This window comes from Dermacentor albipictus, chromosome 1 (genome assembly GCF_038994185.2).
Source record: "Dermacentor albipictus isolate Rhodes 1998 colony chromosome 1, USDA_Dalb.pri_finalv2, whole genome shotgun sequence".
NCBI lineage: Eukaryota > Metazoa > Arthropoda > Arachnida > Ixodida > Ixodidae > Dermacentor > Dermacentor albipictus.
This window is the reverse complement of record NC_091821.1, coordinates 324,931,831-324,954,440: the sequence shown is the minus strand read 5'-3', so window position 1 is coordinate 324,954,440 and position 22,610 is coordinate 324,931,831. Positions and strand designations below refer to the sequence as shown.

Sequence of the window (22,610 nt, the reverse complement as noted above, 5' to 3'; positions counted from 1 at the left end):
TTGATGGGCAACCGAACGGCCACATACGATGCACTTTGAAATGAGAGATAAGAAATAATTTAAATACAATAACAAGAGGGACTCGAAGGAAAGCCCTAAACGCCACCAAAAGTAGCGGTAACAGTCCAGACGCTGTTGAGGATAGCGATGGCCGAGGATGACGACATCGACGATGACTAAAGTCAACAATGACTACTACTACAGCATGACGCTTTTTCTCAAAACACGAACTTCTGAATAATTTCCCAACCCTCTGTTTTCTTGCTCATCGGTTTATCTCTCCGTATGGGCATTGCAAGATACAGCGGAGCCGAATACTCTTACGGAGAGCATAGGGATTATAGCCGCTGAGTTCGCAAGTTGTATCCACTTGGAACGAATTCTGAGGATGACACCACTTTAGAAAAAAATCGTTCCCGAAGTGTGCGGCAAAATAAATTGGTGTTCCAGTTATTTTGGTGTGCTTCAATGCACGAAACGGCGTTTTGTAAAAAAGTGAGCTGAATGACGGTGCTTTTTCACCGCAAGTTTGACAGCGCCTAACTCAAAACCGGTACTGCACTCCCTATTCTTCCCAAGGGGATATACCATGCAAACTCACCGGATACAATTTGCAAATTGCGATACAAGCCGCGAAGTAAATATTTAAAAAATTAATTAGTTCATTTTGTCAATTAGTTAAATGAATTCTGATTTAAATTGCAAGTGACTTGTGGCTGTTCCAGCAACCCAGTCCAAGAATTAGAGTTGGGCCACCACCCCACAGGTGGTGGTGGTGAAAAAGACGTGTTTATCTAAAGATCTAATGTTGTCCTCCGGGTCTAGGTGGGTCTCGCAAATCCTATATCACGGAAGCCAGGCTAGAGGTCATGACAAAGGATAATAATTCTTTAAATTTCTGTGTAAATAAAGCGAAAAAAAAACTGCCTACGGCGTTATTGTCACTGGGGTGGAAAGCGCTCGTCTTGAAGTAAGCGTATACTTGCCTGTTCAGGAATATAGAGTTGACTTCGTCATGTGTGCAGGGAGGTTTCTGAGAACTTGCCGCCATCTTGAATGGCCTTAGGAAGCATGACACCAGCAGCTGAAGCTGCTCCACGTACTCTTCTTCTGCCTCCACCATACGGAACACCAGGCTGTGATACAGAAAGAAAAGCATGAAGAAGAGGCATAGAGGCTAACAAGATGTGATTATGCGATTTGTTGTAACCTGCATGGAGAGGAGCGTTGCTGGACGAGAAGGTTCTAATGTTGTAAGGAAAATGAAGCAAGAGAACTACACGCACGTGAGGAGAAGAAATACAGATAAGCGAGAGAAAAAAAAAAAAAAATACGGTAACGACAACTCAAAAGCTCCTACAAGGTTAATGAGGCTCTGCACAATCATCGATGAAAGGCTAGCATAGTTTTCGTACGTTCCCGCTAAAGAGCTCCATGACACCGTGACAACTATTGCGCTCTAAACGTGCCAGGCTATTCATTTCATTTCATTTGATTTTTATTTCCTCAACGACCTCACTGGGGTTATTACATAAGGGGTGGTTGGTACATAAAAAAATACATTTGGGCGCATTCGTTTTAACAACAGAGGGGATTTGTTAAGTTTGCAATGAAAGTTGATGGCCAGGTGAGGGTAACAACAGAGCTGGGAAGGTCTTTCCAATGTTTGGCTGCACGGAGAAAAAAAAGGAGGAGGAAAAAGTGACAGTTCTGGTGCGAAAACGGGACACTCAAAGTGGATGGCCGGTCCGGTGTGATATGTATGTCGGGGGTATGATGTAACGCGCTAGGTTGTGTGAATAATGAAAAATTTTATGGAAGAGCGAAAGGGTGGCGATGCGACGGCGAAAAGAGAGTGGCGATAACCCGGATTATGCTTTTAAGCATGAAAAGCTGATATCGTATGAGTATAGGGAGTGAATGAATCGGGCGGCGCGATTTCGCGCTGACTCAAGATCGTTTATGTTTGGGGCGGGTTCCATACGGCGGAAGCATATTCGAGTTTCGATCTGATGAGTGACTGGTAAGCGAGCAACTTTACGTGCTGGTGCACATGACGTAGGTGACGTTTTAGGAAGCCCAGTATTTTGTTAGTGGATTAAATGACGTGAGTTATATGCGCATTCCAAGTGAGATCATTAGGCAGTGTGACACCTGGATGTTTGAACGATGATACTGACACTACAGGGACGTTTGCGATGTTATATGAAACATGTAAGGGGTTTTTACGGCACGAGAAGGAAACAAGCTTGCATTTGTTCAGGTTAAGAGATAGAAGCCACTTCTCACACCATTCTTGAATGTGGTTAAGGTTCTACTGTAGAGTTATTTGGTCGTGGGTGTCATTTACTGTTCGGTAGATTACGCAGTCGTCAGCAAACATTGGAATTTCGCAAGATACAACACTAAGGGGTAAGTCGTTAATGTATATTAGGAATAGAAGGGGGCCGAGGACTGAACATTGAGGTACACATGATGTTACTTTCAGACAGTCGGAAGATTTGTTATTTACATGCACGAATTGAGAATGGTTAGTTAGGAATGCTTCGATCAATTTTAGTACGTTAGTGTTCAAGTTTAACTGGGATAATTTTAGCATAAGTCTTTGGTAGGGGACTGTGTCGAATGCCTTTGCGTGATCTAGAAAGACGGCGTCAGTTTGTAAGTTGTTGTCAAGGTTAGCATGCTGGTCGTGAAGAAAGATTACTAGTTGTGTTTCGCAAGAGAATTGTACTCATTCGAAGGCCACGGTTGCACACTTAAGCTGGAATGATTTTTCTTTTTGAGCTCGCTCGAAATATCTTAATGCGCAGCAGAACTTTCAGTGATTACTTAATCTGCTCATTGAGCGAAATAATAGGACAACTTTGGTAGCGCTTACAAAAAACAAAGCTCTAGAGTTTTACGTGCCAAATCCACTATGTGATTATGAGGAACGCGGTAATGCGCTTGATTCCAGCCTCTCCACAACACTAGGCTGCGAAGTGACTGTTTCTAAACTAGGCACAGATTAGGAGAAAAGAATTTATTCGCCGTGGCAGCTCAATGGCTATTACGTCGCGCTGCTGAGTTCGAGATCGCAGCCACGGTGGCCGAATTTCGAAGAGGCCAAAATGCAAAAAACAAAACAAAAAACGCTAGTGAACTTAGATTTATAAGGTGCGCGCTAAAGGGGAACTCCAAGCGGTGAAAATGAACTCGTAGTCTCCCAGCTCCGGCGAGCCTCAAATTCAGATCGTGGTTTCAGCACATAGAGCCCCAGAATTTAATTCAGCTTAATTTTAGGGGATTCCTATGGCTTACGCCGCCATTCCAAGTAGGTTGCACAAAGATGCGGGCGCCGTGAGCCGTAATTCAGCACCCGCTACCTCTCGCGTAGGACTACACACCACCGGCGATTATCTCCACTCTCCGAGTTTCCCTTTTCGCTCTTCCCCACCCAGAACGCGCGGGAGTCCGTTATCTCGAGGGCCGTACGCAACGCCGTCCTCCACTCGCGCGCCTGAAATCACAGAGCGCCATGGTTCAAAGCCTTGAGCATGCACGCTACCGCTCAGGTCGCGCTCTGCGTCGGCGGAGGAGTGTAAAACGGCTAGAAAAGAAGATGATAGCAGCCACCGAAGGGGTCAGTATTCAGCGATTTGCTCCCGAAAGAAAGAAAGAAAGAAAGAAAGAAAGAAAGAAAGAAAGAAAGAAAGAAAGAAAGAAAGAAAGAAAGAAAGAAAGAAAGAAAGAAAGAAAGATGTCAAGAATCGGAACGACGTCTCCACCTTTTTTCCTCCTCGCCACCGTCGCACAAACGCGAGTGCCTTCGAGACCGTGAAGCACGCTGACAAACAAGCAGTCTCCCTCGCACTCTGCCCAACTTTCGAGCTCAGGCTCTGAAAAGCTTCGACGCAGCCGCTGGTGACTCGGCATAAGCGGCTGACGCGGTTCGGGAGCCGGTTCGGGCGCCCTACTAATTGGCTGCAGAGTTGATTCCCGCTAAGCCCATTAGCACGGGCGCGGATAATCGAATGACCGCTCGGGCGGCTGTCGTTCGTACATAATTAACGCCGCCACTAGTGCCCCGACTCGTCGCGAACGCGCAGCACACGCCGCCGCCGCCGACGACGACGAAGACGACGAGCCTTCTCTCTACCTCAAACCCCGCGCTATGTATAGACAGCTCCCCGTCTCACTGCTCCTGCATACTCCCTGGCCCACCTCCCCTTTCCCCCTTCAGCCCTCGATTCCACGTACCCTCGCATTTCGCGCAGCCACCCCCACAACCACCACAGCCAGCGCCGAGAATCGGTTCCCCCACAATGACAAAAAAAAAGGAATAAATGAAACCTGCGATTATCCGGACTTGCCTTACATTTTGTTCTCTTCATTACGCTGCCAGAGGGCACGCACCACCGATCTCTTTAAATTAATTCGATCTGCCAGAAAAAGCGGTGGTTACTTGCTTCCGGCGGAAGTTAAGTCCTCTCCGATTTTTTTTTTTGCCCTCATTTGCGGTGGTTTCGTATCGCAACGTCGGCACGTAGTCTCGGCGGTCACTGTTTCAACAGTTGCTGACTGCGCGAGAGGGGCCGTGCTCGCCGAAAAAGCCACGCGAGTCTGCGAGCTGCTGTGAAGCGGCAGTGCGAGCGTTAAATAAAGTGCTAATTCAGGCTGAGTGAGAAGGCGCGCTTAATTAGTTTGGTTTCAAATACTCCCTTCCGTTCGTCGGCATTTTGTGCGTGCGAATTCTTTGTGTGATCTCTCGTGAAATGAGGATGTGGGCGTCCGCGCTAGCTATCACAAAAAGAAACGAGGAATAGGAGAGAAGCGCACATATCGATTAAAGAAGCACAAATTCGATTTATCACAAACAGAAAAAAGCATGCAGGCTAATTATTCGATGAAAACGCGTCCTAAACGTTTAACCACCTGAAGCGCACTTTGGGATTCGACGGCAAATTAATCGTCACGAAAGCGTGAATACTATATATACCGGAGGAAGAAAAGCATAATAAACTGCGTATTGAAAGACAGACGTCTCTTTGACAGGGGGAAAAAATTCCGCCCTTAAGAAGTTCCACCACTGTATTGTGTTTTGTCAAGTGATACAGATGGTAACCAGAGGCGTAGCGATTTGTCACAGTCATGCTTGCTATTTCCTGGCTTAAGTCCCTACCAGCTTAGTTTCCTTCAGCCTGGCATGCTGGCTCGGTTGAATAATACCCTGTTTAGCTTATGCTAATGCGTATTCTTTGTTATCAAAATGAGCTAGTTGAGCTGTATTAAAAGGCTTTCGTACAAAACTCCCCAAAGCACGCTCTTTCGGCTCAGTGCCGAACTGTAATAGTGAAAGCTGATTTCGTGCTTTTAACTAACGTTTCGAGCAAGGCGTACGTTTTAGAAGAGAACGAGCGAGCAGGTCGTTAATCTAGTCGTCCTTACTCTACGCACTGTTGCAGTTAGACTTTAACGCAGCTACATTAAGTGGCGCCTTTCGGCTGACTGCGCTTACCACTTTAACGCGATGGTATTTTTTTCGTACTATACAATTGGGCGAAATACACTCTCTGCAAGATACAGCTAGCAAAACGTTTAACCATCATTGTCATACGATGAAAACGCGCCCTTGTTTGAAGTAGCACCAGAAACTAAGAAAAAACACGCCCATTTTACTCTCTATCTTTCCCTTCCCATTTTCGGGTAACTGGTATCCTGTTGTTTCGTGTTTTCGTGCACACCATTCCGTGTCATCTGTCCGATGACTGAATGATCATTTCTAATGACATCCAGTTTGAAATGGGGTCCAAAAAATAGTCGCCTAGCCTGTTTGAGTAACCAGGTTTTACTATATTCATTATAGTTTAGCATATTGGTTGCCGGTAGTTTATATTGTAAAAGTACCTATGTTTGCAGCGACCCTGGCTCCATCATGTTGTCCCTGCTGCCCCTCCCCCTTTTTTTTCTTTTTGCAGCAATACTCCAAATGTTTCTTGCTTGTGCCTGCCGCTGGCGCGTTGAGCGCGCCACCTGTTGATTAAGGAAAACCAAGTGGTGTCGTTGCAGCGCACTCACCTGTTCCGCTTACGCATGTTCTCGGCGTGTGGTGAGCTGATGTACTCCGCGACAATTTGCTTCCAGCGACGGCGGCAGAGCCAGCCCCGGAAAAAGCTCTGCACCTGCACGAAAAAAAAACAAAGAAATAAGAGAGAAAGTTTTGAAGAATCTTTCCGCTCCTTCGAGCTTTTCTGAAGTCGTTCAGCCGCGTGCCCCTAATGAAAGGACGCCATTCCACAACCTCACATCCAACTATTCGGCATGACCATATCGAGTTAGTGTAGAAATTCGTACGATCATACGTAACTATTTGGTGTGCAGTTTTATGGCACGCCCGTCATTTTCAATTACGATAGCGTTTTTGCATACGATGAAGCAAATAGTAAACAGTTATTAATGGTTTCGCTTTTGGCGCCGCATTATTTTTCTTTTGTATGTGCATCCGCATCTCACGCGCTTTTCTTCAATTCGTGCTGTGTTTCTTTCCCCCTTTTCGCACACTCATCTCGCCTCCTTTCTTTACTCATGCTTTTGGTGATGGTGGGGAAAAACGCGTTTTTACCATATGTACTATAGCCACTTCGCTAAATTCTAACTGCCCATTTTTTTGGCAGTTGATTATATACGACGAGTGCAGCGTGAAAGTGCCTTTGGCTGATACAATAAATCATAGGGTGAAAAAGTAAAAACGAGAAAACAAGTTCATCACTCTGTAAAGTAGGCGTATAGAGAAACAGAACGTGCTTTACTTTCGCGTTTACGCTTTTCCATGTTTCGTACAAATAGCCAGGCAGCCGACATGACTCTTCCAAGAAGGTTGTCGTGACTTACGCCACGCTTCCCAACCTTTAAAATGTTCATATTTCACGTTTCAGTCGGTCTTTGTTGGCCCTGTTGGCTTCAGAGGCTTGGCCCGTCGCCCCCATGGTGTTGAGGTAGCAACGCGAGGCTGTAGGCAGCGCAGAATTGATTGTTGAGGGCTTTGAAAAACCAGGTTAGTCGTTGAGCTTACCCCGAAACACGACGCCTCGTTGCCTTCAACTTTCCCTCAATAGTTTCTCTAGTTTATTCAGTTTTTTCACTGAGGATTTCACTAACCACAAAGGAGAGCCACGCTGTATTCCTCAAAGTCGCCTTTCTGTGCCTGCTGCTCAATTCCGTGTGTGAACTCGGGCGAGTCTGCAGGTAATACACTTCTACAAGTTTACTTTGCTGCTCATACTTGTATCAATAAACGTATGTCGCTGCTAAGTTTACACAATCTGCCGGAATAGAAGTCAAATGCTACAAAGAGGGAGTTAGGAAACTTTATTGCGTCGCTCCCGTGCTGCGGCAAACATAATGCCCTGAAACTTGACTAGAATAATGATTACCTGAACGAGGTTAATGCGGAACCATTTCTAATTTTTTTCATTTGAATACATAGTTTTAATCAGACACCTTTTTTTCGAGTGATACAAATGAGTAGTATGCGATCCAATTTGGGTTCTCAAATATCTGTTTGTATTTCTTGCGCTCCACTGAGATCTCCTGGTCGGCTTATTTCTATCTGTACCGGAGACGAAGCGTGGGTAATCCATAAACAATTGCATTATGCTTGCAATAAGACAAACAGCGTACCATTTTTAGGTGTCGAATAGAGTTACAACTATAACTTTCCACTATTCGGCCGCTTTTTATATAGTTGTGAACACTTAAACGATGTTTTTATGCTAACTGTACGCAGGAAACAAGTTGTCAAAAGTTCAATCACCGCAAGATTTTCCAGCTGGAGGAAGTTTGCCATCGGAGGTTTCACACTGGAGTGGCCCTGACACTTACGACCTGGGCTTTGAGATTGACAATTGAAAACTCTGGAACGTGTCCTCCTCCTAAGTTTCTAGCTCCTGCGCCTAGAGTCGACGCTCATCAGCTGTAATATCGATTCGGCTGGGGTCCGGCCATCATCAACATATGATTCATGGCCTCAGGGTAGTTAATAATAATAATAATAATAATAATAATAATAATAATAATAATAATAATAATAATAATAATAATAATAATAATAATAATAATAATAATAATAATAATAATAATTTGCGCCAGAAAACAACACACACAAGAAAGACGACGACACCACGGGCAATTATTATTATTATTATTATTATTATTATTATTATTATTATTATTATTATTATTATTATTATTATTATTATTATTATTATTATTATTATTATTATTATTGTTGTTGTTGTTGTTGTTGTTGTTGTTGTTGTTGTTGTTGTTGTTGCTGCTGTTGTTGTTAATATTATATGAGAAAGCCACTACTCTGGCGCCGGAACCTGAATATATATATATATGAGGAAATACACGCTGCAGCAAACTACAACACTCTCAATACCTTGCGGCATTGACTGCAAACTGTCGTAAGCGGTCATACAAAAAGGGTACTCTAAAGGAACGCGGACGATTCCCAAGATGCGGCCTCGAGCGACTTCAACCCGACGCCTGGCCAGCAGCTAGCTATACGTGCGCGGCGGCCGTTTCAGCGCCTCCGTTTGCGCTCATTCCTCGCTCTGAGCGTCGCCAGTCCGTTCAACACACACACACGCACACACTGGCAGTCTGTGCTTGCTAACGAAATTACCGAGTGCGCTACACACTGAGTGGATTAGACGGGATCAAATTTTGAGCTCAGCGTGCGGACCTCTGCCGGCGCCCCTGCACGGCCACCGCGTGCAGCGCAAACCCGGAAGCGCGCCATCTGTGTGCGCCGATCAGGTGAACGCGATATCATAACGGCAGGACATGACGTGAGACGCCAGAGTTGGAAGCAGGCTTCTGGAGTTATTTACCCGGGGAACGCCTGGGGGGTAATGAGGTTATAAGCTCTGTGCGTGCCATAACTTCGTTGTTTTGTTCGTCGTCGACATTTTAATTAGCCTCCCTACGCTGATTATGGAGGGCCTCTTCTAGGGCTGCTTTTTGTTTTGTACTTGAAAAAAATTTGGCACTCTATATTGATTTCCCTCTCGATGGATATCGTGTGAATAAAACCACAGTGTGCCGCAGCATAATGGGGGCAGTAATATGAGTGCTGGAACCACTAATCATGTCGTCTTATTTCACTGAAAACAAGGCGGGATAACGACGGTAACGACGACGACGACGACGACGACGACGACGACAACAACAACAACAACAACAACAACAAAAACAACAACAACAACAACAACAACAACAACAACAACAACAACAACAACAACAACAACAACAACAGTTTGAGAATCTTACACTGCTAATCCCGCGGTAAGTAAAAACAAAAGCTGGTCTGTCTCTGCGTGGCTTGTTTCCAGTCAGTAAAGAAACTATTACCAGTCTCGGTTGTGGTACCAGTGCGGCGCGCTGGACGTCGCTGTCAGTACAAGTCACTCCCTTCCAAAAGAATGAAGTGATCTCGATTCTAGCACCATGTCGCAGACAATGCCCCGATCAGCTGGGATACTGACCATGAAATTAACACCTGTGTTCGTTTTCGCCAGTGATTGAAGACGACTAAAGAAAAAAGGCGCAGAAATAAAGCGCACACTTTAAATATGCCTCAGAACGTACGTTTACCCGCTCATGCGCTTTTGTTCAGTCGCGCTACCTCTTTCACGCGGTCACCACCCCCGCTTGCTAAAGAGGATGTTGCTGTGAACGGAGGACAAAGCAGACCGCGAGAAACAAGAAGAGGCGAAATAGAACAAAACTCACTTTTTTTATCTTTTTGATTTCTTCGCTGTCTTCGTCTTCGCTTCGGTGTGGCGTGAGCCTCCATTCTTTCTTCAGCGCGCACAGCTGCCCGGTATGTGTGGAGAAAAATATGAACGGAAGGTCAGTGCATCATGACGTCACGGGCTATGAGATGCGCTTTGTTTTCCCGCGATATTCACTGAATAACAGCTCATAATTTTATATTACTGCAAAATTTTGCTTATCCGATGCATTCAAGTCGTACACTGCTAAATTGCCACCCATGACAGAGATATGATGCAACCTTTAATTAGCTTGGAAATGTGGTCATGGAAATTTCAAAATTACCGAGAAGGGAGCGCAACGAATACAGAATAAAAAAGAATAAAGACGCAACCGGAATCAGCATCATGGTTCTTAAAGTGCCATCACATGCTTCACTTTAATCAATTACGTTCATTTTCATAACGTTGCTTTAAGTGCTGCCCTATCTGATCACTTCCTGTAAAGCGTGCTTCGTCTTGTGCACGTCGCCTTGCAACAAAGCTTGATTTAGAAAGACAACCCGGATTTCTATTGAAAATAAAATAATGAAGATTTCGCGCAGATTTTAGACTTGCTAGAAACAATCGCTCCTAATTTGGTCGCATGTGTTTCTCAAAGAAAACCGTTCAGCGCGAAAACTCGTCTGAGACAGCAAGCGTTCATGGCGAGTGGTCGGATAATTAGCGTGAATAACGATGGTCAGTTCGTACAAGGAGAAGAAGAAGAAGAAAAAAGAAGTGGTGCAATAGGTGAGCGAGACAAATATTTCAACCTTAGCTCATTACCAGGTCCCGAGTTATGGCCTTTCATACGCAAGAATTGGGGGAAATTATTTATTAAGGAAAGAATACAGCTGAGAAAGAAAAGCAAAGCAGTTCTCATTTTCACTAATATCCATGGGAGGTCATTAGCTGATCGACGCTTGCTTTCTTCTCACTGACCGTTATAAATTAAACGCTTCCAAACTCGCATCAAGACATGCTCGCTGCTTTTCTTTTTTGTTTGTCCTTTTTAGTCTTTTGCAGCGCTCACTTCGTTGCTCTTTGATCGAAGCATCGAAGGTGAAGTAATTGCGCGTGGTAAAGAGCAAGCAAATTAAGAACGCTTCAGGACGTCTTGTAAAGCGAGCGTGTAATGTTGAAGGACAACGTTATCCGCCCATCCGCTTTCTGATTTTGTTGACTGGAGAAACATCTTGGGTCACACGTGTGCACGCGAGTTCTTCGGAGGAGCGCAATTAACGGGGCCCCTGTTTTCTTTCTTGTGCGTAAGCTACGTGTTAATTATAGCACGGTTAACACATACTCCAGCCTTATAAATTAGTGGTTCCAAGATGGGTCTATGTTACAACAAAGGTACCAATTTCTGCTTCTCGTCGAAATATATTATTTTTGGAGAATCGATTCACTTTTGCGAGCCTTGGGTGGTAATCGAACTTCCGAGTAATGTTCAGGCAGCTTAGTTTATTTCGTGATAGGATTAAAGGGAAAAGCTCTTTTTTTTTACTCTGAAGTAGTCCAAGAAAATTATGCTCACATTCACATTCGCGTTGTTGATGTCCATCATGCACGGTGCTCACTACCCATGCCACACGGGCAACAACAAACATTTCTGAAGTACTTGAGCACTCGATCTGTTAAAAAGAGTTTTACTCTATGGTAGTTGTAGACGTGTCACAAGTTTGTATCGGAGACCACGTGAAGAGTGAATAATTGTGTTTTTGAGAGTTATATTTGGCATTTACAGTGTTTCGTGAAACCAATTGTCCGAAGCTGCCTGCGTTTCATATTAGCCTCTGATATTTTGGCTCAGCTGTTGTTTTACATCCATGTTGTACTTAGTGTTTTACCCTGGCTTGTGTCACATTATGTGAAGCCTCTCGTGTATCATATACATTATCACACAAAAAAGAAAAAAATTCCTATAAGAAAGGCGGATAAATATCTCTTGTACCAAAATTTTGGGGCAGGCCAACTTGAAATTTATAGGCGGGTCAATTGAAATTTAGGGTGTGCCAAGTGAAATTTGGGGGCATGCTTACGCATACTTCGACAACTCCAGTGGAGTTTCTGCATAATTTCTTTATCCACCCAAGAGCTAACGCGGGCCTTTGAACTGGCGCGCACTCGCGTATTGTTAACTTTTTTGGGAAATGGACGGATACGGTGCCGCGGCTTGACCGGTCGTCGTCACGCATACAGTGCGCGAGAGCAGTGCATGATTAACTCGAGAACACAGTTTGAATGAAAGGTATCAAATTTTATTCGATAAATCGCTGAGTAGAAGAGCAACATTAGCGTGACATGTGCACATTAAAAAAAAATACAAGAAACGGTGAGCGACAACCGAAACAGTAAAAACGCTGTGATGCTTGCTAAATGGGGCTTGCCAATAATGGAGCTCGTCAGTCAAGCGACCTGTTTGGCAGCCGTGAATGGTGTTCCGAGCAAAGCCCAAATAAAAGCTTAAAGCATTTTTCAACGTTTATTTAATTGCGTTTAGCTACTGATTTTCTACAAGCTGCGCTAAATTATTTGTTCATGACTGAAACGCACTGTGAGATGAATTCAGGGATGCTGCTTGAGCTGCAAGGGAGATGCACGAACAACAGACGCCGAAAGCACATTTGAGCTCGCTTAGCGGAAGGGTTACTCTGCGAATCCACATCAATCTTTCTAGAGGTAAAGGTAACCTTAGCTCAAGATCTTTGAACTCACGGTCTCTCACAGTTAAAAGTATGAAAGTTTTCTTTCCCGTCTTGCATCCTACTCCATCAGCTCGCGTAACTATCAGAAGTGTCGTAAATAGCGCGGATTTACACGTACAACTACTTGCACTATTCTGAAACTATTAGAAACCATATATGACTGAACCATCGCCACCCTAATATGTACATACGGCTTCAGTCTCGGTGGCAGGACGATGCCACCAGCATATGTTACAATATTTGTGCGGCCGTCAGCTACACCGCTACCCAACTACCACGCAAATGATGAATTTGTCCACGAGTTTTAAGCAGCTGTTTCATTTACCGGTGCATCTCTATCTATCTCAAAACGTACATCATAGCCGGCTAGCAAAGGCGCCGTAGCTTCTGTTATGATCCGAAAGTTTTTATTGATAAAATTTACTGCTCTCGTCTTTAGACACCAGTTGGCCTTACCTATGGTATAGCTTACAGAAACTCACCCCATTTACCACAGTAATCGGGACTGAGTGCCTCCTTTAGGCGGGGAAAAGCACGAGAAAGATCCGTGAGCACAGAAACTTGCTACGGTGAAAGTTGAACGCGGACTTGGGGAATGGCGTTTCTCTTTAAATATAGAGCAATCCTAGACCTGATTACCTATATGTATTATGAATGTGCAAAAGTTGGGCACCTCCGTAGTCTTAATGCGATTGTGCTGATCGTTTATACTTGTCTACGGCGCACAAATCGTGTCGAGAAATTTTTATCTTCATTCACATTACCTACGGTGCTTTTATGTATCTCCAAATTGAGTGTGATCGTGCCGTCGCCAGCGGAAATGAAGCCAAAAAGCTTGTTCCCGTCGCCATGTGTATGCGCGGAGTGGAGGTGTTGACCTACGGCAGCGGCCGCTAAGCCAGAGTTGAGGAAGTAGCGGTCCGCTTATCGGGTGCTATTTGCATTCGAAAAAGAAACAAACAAACAAAAAACATTGACTTCGTGCTCGGCGACTAAATGGTTCGCTCACATTATCACGGCGCTTCGGCGCAACAGTAAAATCGCCAGGAATTGAAGGAAAAGCGCAAGGAAAAGTGAAGAAAAATGGGGGAAGCCATCGTTCTTCCGCAGCGTTATAAATATTTCCTTCTTTTTATCCTTTTTTGTGGTAGGCTCATAAAAAACTAGAAAAAGAGAAGACAAAAGAAAGAACTCGCGATCGTGGTTCACTAAAACGGCAGCGCGGCACTGTTCTATTTAATTTTAGTCCTTCCGTCTGCCACTGCTTTATCTTGCATGGAGTCGATCGAAGAACGAGCAGGAATTCCCGCTCTAACGCTTTCGCCTGTTTTCTCGATGCGGACAGAAGGCAGACCACCAATAAACCGCGGTTTTCTCTCTGGCACTGCAGTAAACGAGGTTTTCTTCCGGAAGGCATCGGTTACTTGGCTCGCCTTTGTGCATACTTAACTAAGAGTGTGAATAATCTGCGAGGCTTCAATGGTTGGCTGTAGCATAGCGATAGCTTCAGTATACGCGGCGAACCGCAACAATTGCAGTTCGTAAGCTACGATAGTGAGTTAGGCCTTGTAAGGAAGACGCGCATACTGGATCTCTGCCCTCTTTTGTGTTGAAGCAGTCTCACTGAGATAACAGCCTTGCAATGTTTCTGTGCAATACTGCTCAGCCATTGGGCGGGTAGACGTAGGGTGATCCCGTCACCTTGGTAGGAATGGCACAATACAATACGAAAAATAGGAGTCGAAGACAGGACATGTGCCTCTTGTCATCTTGTTTAGTGGCGTTCCAACCAAGATGAACCTTCACCAATGCGCCAACTACAACTCCCAACTCATTCTCTCCCGCTTGTTCAAGTAGCTCCTTACTGAAGATTATCAGTGGACATTTTTTAATCGAACCTCTCATGAAGCGCCGAGTGCGGGGTGTTCCGCCGATTGTGGACCTTATTTAGTCTGCTATTGCGTTATCTTTCATGAGGTTGCCGCCTCACGAACGGCCAGCCCTCGTGGCATGCTCACCTCGGCGCGCAGCTTCTTGATCTCGACGGTGAGCTCCTCGCACTGCTGTGTGTATTGCCATTTGGCTGTCTTCTCGCTCTCCACGATCTGCACCAGGTGGAGATGCTTTTGCTCCAGCTCTTCCTTCTGAAGCAGCATCTTGCTGAAACTGCAAATAGCACCGCGGGCATGAAGGAAAAGTGAGAAAGAATACAATACAAACTGAAGTTAAATTATGTATTATTACATTATAATAATATTATATTATATTATATTATTATATAATAACTATAATATTATATTAAATCCACTTTTTGATTATGAGGCACGCCGTAGTGGGAGACTCCGGAAATTTGGACCATCTGGGGTTCTTTAACGTTCACCTAAATCTAAGTACACGGGTGTTTTCGCATTTCGCCCCCATCGAAATGCGGCCGCCGTGGCTGGGATTCGGTCCCACGACCTCGTGATTGGCAGCCCAACACCATAGCCACTAAGTAACCACGGCGGGTAAGAATACAATGCAAGACACGTTGCGTACCCTATCTGGTTTTGAGCTTAAATTGTCTTTATTGTTAAAGAATGAATGTAAACGAAACACGCAATCCTGTAGCACCCGGCTTGTGGTTAGGTTTCAATAGGTCAATGTCTGAAAACGGGTGTGAACGAATGTTTGCGCGAGAATAGGAACTTTTTGTAGATACTAATGAATAACTTCATTAGCGGTACTTTACTTGCCGCTGTGCTCACGCAACTTAAATTTTTTTTTTTTTTTGGGGGGGGGGGGGGTTTGTTCGCAGAATAGCACAAACGGTGTCCTAACAATAGAGCAGATGGTGTTTCATATAGGCACACGATCATGGAGATGAATAGGAAACTTTCAAACCTCGTCAGTGCGAGAGAAAGAGACAGCCGGAAAGGAAAAGGCAGGATAGTCAACCAGGAAAGAAAGTCCAGTCTATGACCTTACAATGCGCCGAGACAGGGTAACGTACAAACATTAGGAGAAAAGAAAAAGAAACAGAAATGACCCGTGCCCGCACGCAAAGCCTCTGCGGTAGTGACGCGTCTTCTCTTGTGGTGTTCTGTTGGCGCGCTCTCTTTTTCACTTCTTGTTTTCAGCACATCATGTTAAATAATTCACACACGATACAGATGTTTCGTACAACTCTGTCGCTGTACTTGTCTTTATTCAAGTACACAAATTATTCAAGAAGGACACCGTCACCCCATGCAAGTGAAAGAGGAGACATCATTTGGCGTCCGATCCTTCTTCAGACTGTTCATGCCAATATCAGCGTGTAACTAGCTTTATTCGCTTTCAATACAATATACGCACTCATCTTTCACGCGCGTCGTGCATCGTATTGGACGCCACGTTTTAGCTCGTATATATCTTGCTTAAGCCTTGCTGGAGGGCAGCTGACGTGCATTTACGTGCACTGGTAACCTGTTTCCACGAAAAGGAGCCTACTCTATGCGTCTCAAATAAGCATTCGCTGGAGCTCGTCAGTGCTTCTCGCAATCACCTCTACACACATCGCGTGTTTGTCCTGCACACTGAATGAGTGCTCACTTTGCGCCTCCCATCAGTCATCCCAGTAAGCGGAACGTTGGGCAAGCCGTGGCGTAGTCACCACATGTGGTTGTGTCGCGGCTTCATGTGTACCCCAGAGAGCCCCGTTTTCTAGCACACGTGCGTATTGCTCAGCGTAGATTCGCTGTTCTTAAGTCTCAGAATCAGACGTCAGACCACGTCCTATAAGTAACGTTATGTGATTTCTTTGACGTCCCTGTTGTCACGTTTCAAAGTTCTTTAGTTGGAACTGTCGATGTGTTCTGGGCGCAATAACTTCGCTTGTGGTGCCGGTCCTTATTGAAGTCGGTGGTTTGCTTGCAATTTTTCAGAATGATGGCTGTTTTCTAGGTTTGCTTTGTTCTTTCTTTCTCCTTCCACGGTATCTGCGTTCTGAGTCTTGGCATTTGTGTGGAGCTTTAGAAAATGGCAGCAAATAATCGGAATTTGCATTTAATAACCTTGCTGCGGCACAGCGCGTGATTATAACCTTACGCACGACCGGCTAGTCGCAAAACGCATTTTGTGGTTTAAGATTTCTTACAAAGCAAGTCTAGAATGAAGAAGGATAATATATACGTAGATGTTCTTTCATGAAGACACCAAACCAATAGCTATCAAACGCATGACACTATTGAAGAAATATCACAAAATAGAGGTGGTCTTCTTAATAGAGGTGGTCGTTATAGAGGCAGGTTTTATTATTAAATACATGAACGCTACAAACAGTCATAGCTATACAACTGAAAATAGGGCTAGTTGGTAATTCTGCAATATGAATACGGCAGCGCAAAACAAATCGCGCTATACCGTCTTGCACTAACGCGCTCGTCCTGAATCATAACTATAACCGCGGTTGTCACAGGGCTATCTCAAACTAAAATTAAGAGTCCCCACACGCACGTCGCAGCTAGCAAGAATTGAACGTCATTTCCTTCTCCAAAAAATCGATCACCACGCGATCTCTCTGACTCGCGCCGAAAAGCGTACGGCCGGGGCGCTTCGTCTATAAACGCGGCTCCGATATCATGCGGGTGCACGTCGGGATCCCGTCCAAGAGGTCGACTCATTTGTCTGAGCCGTCAGCGTCGAAGCCTCTTGACAACCAGTCTTTGGCGGCGCGTCTGAACAACGCTCTCAACCCCCCTCCATCCCCCCCCCTCCCCTGGCCCCCTTCCCCCGCGTCGGGTTCCCTTCTTTCTGCCACGCTCACATGTCGACTTCATGCCAGAGAGCACGACGATAAATCGAGAAACGAGACGGAGTTCTCTCCACAACGTTCTGTCGCAATAATTCTATGCAGCGCAAAAACACCTACGGACGATACCGGCTCCGGGTGGCTCAGTGCATACGTCGCTTTTATTCTGGAGGCTGCGAAACCGCGGGTTCCAGTTGCAACTGTGCTCATATAAGGGAAGAATGCGAAAAATGTTCGTGTACATGCTTTGATGTACGTATTCCAGATGTAATTCAAGCGGCGCACAGCGAGGAAGTCGGCCGTCAACGTACTATTCCTGCGCTTTTTTTTTTTCGCCAGCATTCTTTCTACACTTTGAATACGGGATGTTATACGTGAATTTTAACGACCACCAATACCAGCTCCGTTCAGAAACACGAATTTTCTTCACAGCTAACAAAAAAATGTGGCTTTTGTTTCCCAACAAATTGGCGAGTGTGTGGCTAGCCCGATGTGAGTCCTGGTTTAGCGAAAGCTGACCACTTCTATTTATGTAGACAGAGAGTGCGCGACGTGTCTGCCTTTGAGCGCTCTTATTTCCCATCCTCGGTGCCGTCAGCTCATCGTATTATGAAAAAGCCGGCGCGCGCCTTTTCTCCGAAGGTTTTCCTATGCGAGTCTGGGGAGAGCTCGTCGCGGTTTCCCGGAATGATGTGATCTGGAATGAAGCGCTGCGTCCGAGCGAAGACGAGTGCGAGAGAAGCGCCAAGTACGCCGAGCCCGTCGTGAGCTGCGATGCTGCGCCAATCGAGCGTCGTGTGCCGAGTGCGTGGGAATGACGAAGCGCCGGCCTTCTCCTTCGCCTGTCACGAGGCCTAATTAAAAAGCCGGGACGATCGAAGTTCTCGCCCTCACGCCTTCACTACACGATGTGCTAGGTTAAACGACACGGCGAGAAATTGCCCGTAGGGGCCTGCCTGCTCCTTTCTCCAATATACGACACGTTTTTGGTCGCTCAGCGTCGTCACCTTCTAGCTGCAGAGTTTGTTCCTCCACTCCCACGTTTCTTTTTTCTTCTTTTCTTTCCTCCCACGACTGCAGGCGTCGCCACTCGCCATCTCTTCGAGAGCACGTCGTGCTAGATCGCTCCTCAAGGCGATACCTGTAATTACCATATCGGTTCTGTTGACGTCCTTACGCTCGCGTTATTCCGTGGCGTGGAAACGCTTTTATCGATGAGCGGTTACTTCGACTCATTTTCGCTGCCTGGCTGAAGCACGGCAGCAGGAGACAAAGTGGGAAGAGTGGTTCCGTGAACGAGGTCAAAAGGAGCATAACTTCTTTTTCTTTCTCTTGAAACTACGCTTCAGGGCAAATTTTCCGCCTCGTCTGGCACATTATTTTGGCACAACCTCATTTCGTTTTCTCCTAGCTGGCTGTGTATTTTGACAATTATTTTCGTTTGGTTTACTTGTGATCGATATTTCCCTAACGATGTGAAGAAGAGCGTGAATGGAGCTGAAAAAAAAAGAAAAGGGAAAAAAGAAAGCGACATAGTAAAGAACGCAGAATGAACATAAATACGTGCTTAAAAGTGTTTTCAAACTGAATAAATTAAATGCAACTGTTATAACGACAATAAATTTGAATGCCACAGTTTTAAACCATCTCAAGGCACTTTCTATGACCTTAGACAGGTATACTATATTCAAGATCAGCGCAGCAAACCACAGTAGTTGTAAAGATTCTTGAATATTTAAGAGCCATAGCATCATGCATATTACGACAAAGGTGATCATGTCTTAGCTGAGATTGTTACATGGGCTAATCCTGATATCGGTAAACGGCATGTGAAGATACTCGCGAGGATTTAACAGGAAACAGTTTTAACGCATTTAAAATGCATGTTCTGCAGTTATTGCGATTAGACACAAGTCAAATATTTTGCGTGACCCACTTACCCAACACACTTACCCAGCAAAAATACCGCAAAACTCAAAAACAGGCGAAGGGTGAATGCATAGGTATAATCTCAATTTAATTAAAAAAAGATTGTTAAGACCACTGGAGCAGTACTCTGTAGTGAAGAGTTAATCCATGGACCAAAAACTCCTCTACACTGAAAGGGTTCCATAAATATCAGGGATCTGGCGATTATTGTGGACAAGAAAATAAAAAATTTAGAGTGACTGAAATCTCAAGAGAAAGAAAGCATATGTTGAGGACACTGAGTGAAGAAAAAAGAAACGCTAGCACAGAACACAAGAGCATGCGAAGTGTCAATACATAGGCGCAATTTCAATTTCATTTTCAAGTAAGATGCCGCTAATGATAATTAACCCGATGTGAAGAATAAGGAAGAGATAAGTTTAGCATGTTGAATTAGCAATGAGAAGATGTTGAATTAGCAATGAGAGGTGCAAACTTAGTGTACTGTAGTAATGGCGACATCAATGAAAAAGTGAGGAAAAGTCAGGCGGGGGAACACGCAATTGGCAACTACGGCAGCGATTCTAGGAACACTAGAGGAGAGATGGCAGAATTCGTGGAAAGAAATAGACTCCGAATAATGAATACCTTATTTAGGAAGCGCAGTAACAGGAAGTGGATTTGGAAAAGCTTTAGAGCAGCAAGATCGAGATAGCATAGAGGTAATGAATAAAACCATAGCTAAGCTGATTTGAGAAGCAGCAGTTGAAGTGGGAGGTAAGGCACCAAGGCAATCAGTAGATAAGCTCTCCCATGTAACAAAGGACTTAATAAATAAACGACAAAGCATGAGAGTGTCTAACTCAGGAGATCAGATAAATCTCGTTGAACAGCCAAAGATAATTAACAAAAAAAAAGAAAGTGATATTCGAAATTATAACGTGGGAAAGACTGAGAAAATAGTAAACTACGACCGCAGCATGAAATCAGTGTGAAGAAAACTCGGCATAGAAACTGAAGACGTTACGAACGTTTCTGTATGGTGGAAAGCCAATATTGACAACCGAAGAGAATAAACTGCAGGGAATAGCAAGTCTGGTAAGGCGTAGAAATGGATCCTCCAGGAGTACTCGGTTTGTCAATAGAAACAGGTCGCACGACAAGATATCGGAAATATTAGCGAGGGCATCTCCTAAGTAAAGGATGAATGCGGATATTTCGCAATGCCGTCACGTAAGCGAATAACTGTGCCACACTGTTTCAATCGCCTCTTCCGCCGATGCACTTGTAAACGTGCTTGACTTTCCCCTAGCCCAAAAATGCTATGTCGTGGCGGTCTTTATTTCAACGTTACATTGCACGACGCAGCGGCGAGAACAGAAAAGGTTACGAAAGTCGAAAGCGTGCAAAAGGGGGCTCCGTGCGAACTGTCTGACAAGTACGGTGCGGGAATTTGAAAACGCCGATTGCTTCAAATTCGTTGGCTTGCCCGCTGAAAGTAAAGATCAAATACGAGCTGTTCGCATTCGCAGATGGCGAAAGGGTAGTTTTTGCAGCTCGAGACAAACCTGCGGCCGCGTTCATGCAGGCCGCGCACCACCACTTCCGACTTCCGAAATCGCAGTTGAGCACTTCTATCGAAATAATAAAATAAAAATAAAAGAAAGATTGAAAGAAAGGAAGAAACCAAGGAAACAAACGGAGATACACTCCATAAACATTGCCTACGAGACGTGCGCAGCGCTCATTGCGGACATTCGCTCTCCGAGAGAAAAGCACCACTCGGATATCGAGTTCCTCAACGACTCGGGCACTAACACACACGCGCAAGCCTATCGCATGCTTGGTCGGACGGGTATACAAACAGCCTCTTGTATACAGACTCTTCTGAGATCGCTAGAACGTGTTGTGCCTCCTTTCCCATGAAATATGGCAGCTGAAAGCTACCGACGACCAGCCGCCCCTCCTTCTGAGACTCGGCACAAGAGCCCCTCGCACTTGCAGACCTACCCTCGCTAACGTGCTGCCGCTTACGTTGTTTTCTTTTTCCATGTATTTTTTCGCACGTGAGCCTGAGAAATGTTCCAAGAAACTACTGCGACGAGCACGCCGAAGAAAGAGAAACACTTACGAGTGAAGAAAAATGCGTATACAGTGGAGGCAAGGGGATGCGGGGTCCGTTGGTTCTTCCACGCTTTCACGCGAAGGACCGTCAGGGAAGGACATTAAAAAATCTTTAGACAAGAAACATCTCGTTTTCCGAGAATGAAAAGCAGCTGCTGCAAAACAACGCCGAAACTGAAAAGGCAGAACAAAAAGGAAATTTATGTTAGGGGCGTCAGAGAGTGCTGGAAAGCGGTGGTAAGAGGCGAGAAGAAATTTGCTGGAACTGCTGCTTTCACAGCTTTCCAATTCGTCAACGACGCAAGAAAGACCAGCATATGGCGGAATGCGCAGCGGGTAGAGTGCGCTAAGAAAAATAGAGAAAAAAAAGTCATTCGCCGAAGTACTGCTAGAGGCGTACAAAGAGCATAAAACTGCCTGCGAACAGGAATAGGTAGAAAGCAAGTAAACTAAAAGGCAGAACAGCAAATACCATTTCGTTTCTGCCATTTTTTTCTCTTTCAGTGCTAGCTGTTCCGTTCCAGAAGGCGCACATTAACTCACGCTACATGAAGCGCCCACACACACTCGGCCGCGCGCAATAGCCTTCAGTTGTGTATATTTTGCGCGTTTGAAAGTTTTTGATAATTGAGTGAGTGAATGTGTGAGTGAGTGAGTTTGAGTGAGTGAGGGAGTGTGAGTGAGTGCGTGAATGAGTGACTGATTGTGAGTGAGTGAGTGAGTGAGTGAGCGAATGAGGGAGTAAGTGCGAGTGAGTGAATGAGTGACTGAATGTGTGTGAGTGAGTAGTGAGTGTGAGTGAGTGTGTGTGAGAGAGTTACTGAATGAGTGACTGAGTGAACGAGTGAGTGTGAGTGAGTAAGTGAATAAAAGAGTGATTGAGTGAGCGAGCGAGTCGCTATGCACACGGGATTATCCTTACTGAGAGTACGGTTTCGATATTGTCTTGTCCCGCGTATTATGGCGCGCGGGGGGCTTAAGCGGGTCGTAGTTGTCTACATGTATATTTAGTGATGCTGGACAGGCCATTTAATGGGTTGGGCAGATAACCAGTGAACCATTAGAGTTATCCGAACGGGTGCGAAGGGAAGGAAGCGTCGTCGAAGGCGGCAGAAAATTAGGTGGGGTGACGAAATTAGGATAGTTTCAGGTCCAAGTTTAAATCAGCTAGTACAAGACAGGAGCAACTCAAAATCGCGGGGAGAGGCCTTCGTCCTGCAGTGAGCATAATAATAGGATAATGGTGATGATGATGATGATGATGATGATGAAGACGAAGAAGAAGAAGAAGAAGGA

The 22,610-nt window shown here is 45.0% G+C and overlaps 1 protein-coding gene across 1 annotated transcript in view; it reads right to left on the bottom strand.

Annotated features, from left to right (window-relative positions):
• Positions 1-22,610, bottom strand: part of LOC135910178 (ras-specific guanine nucleotide-releasing factor 2-like) — a 354,652-nt gene that overhangs the window by 67,139 nt on the left and 264,903 nt on the right. The window contains exons 3-6 of the mRNA XM_070528983.1: positions 14,530-14,677; positions 9,781-9,864; positions 6,061-6,164; positions 987-1,136 (exon numbers count right to left, since the gene is read on the bottom strand). Of these exons, the coding sequence (XP_070385084.1) occupies positions 987-1,136; positions 6,061-6,164; positions 9,781-9,864; positions 14,530-14,677 (486 nt within the window). The remainder of the gene's footprint in view (positions 1-986; positions 1,137-6,060; positions 6,165-9,780; positions 9,865-14,529; positions 14,678-22,610) is intronic.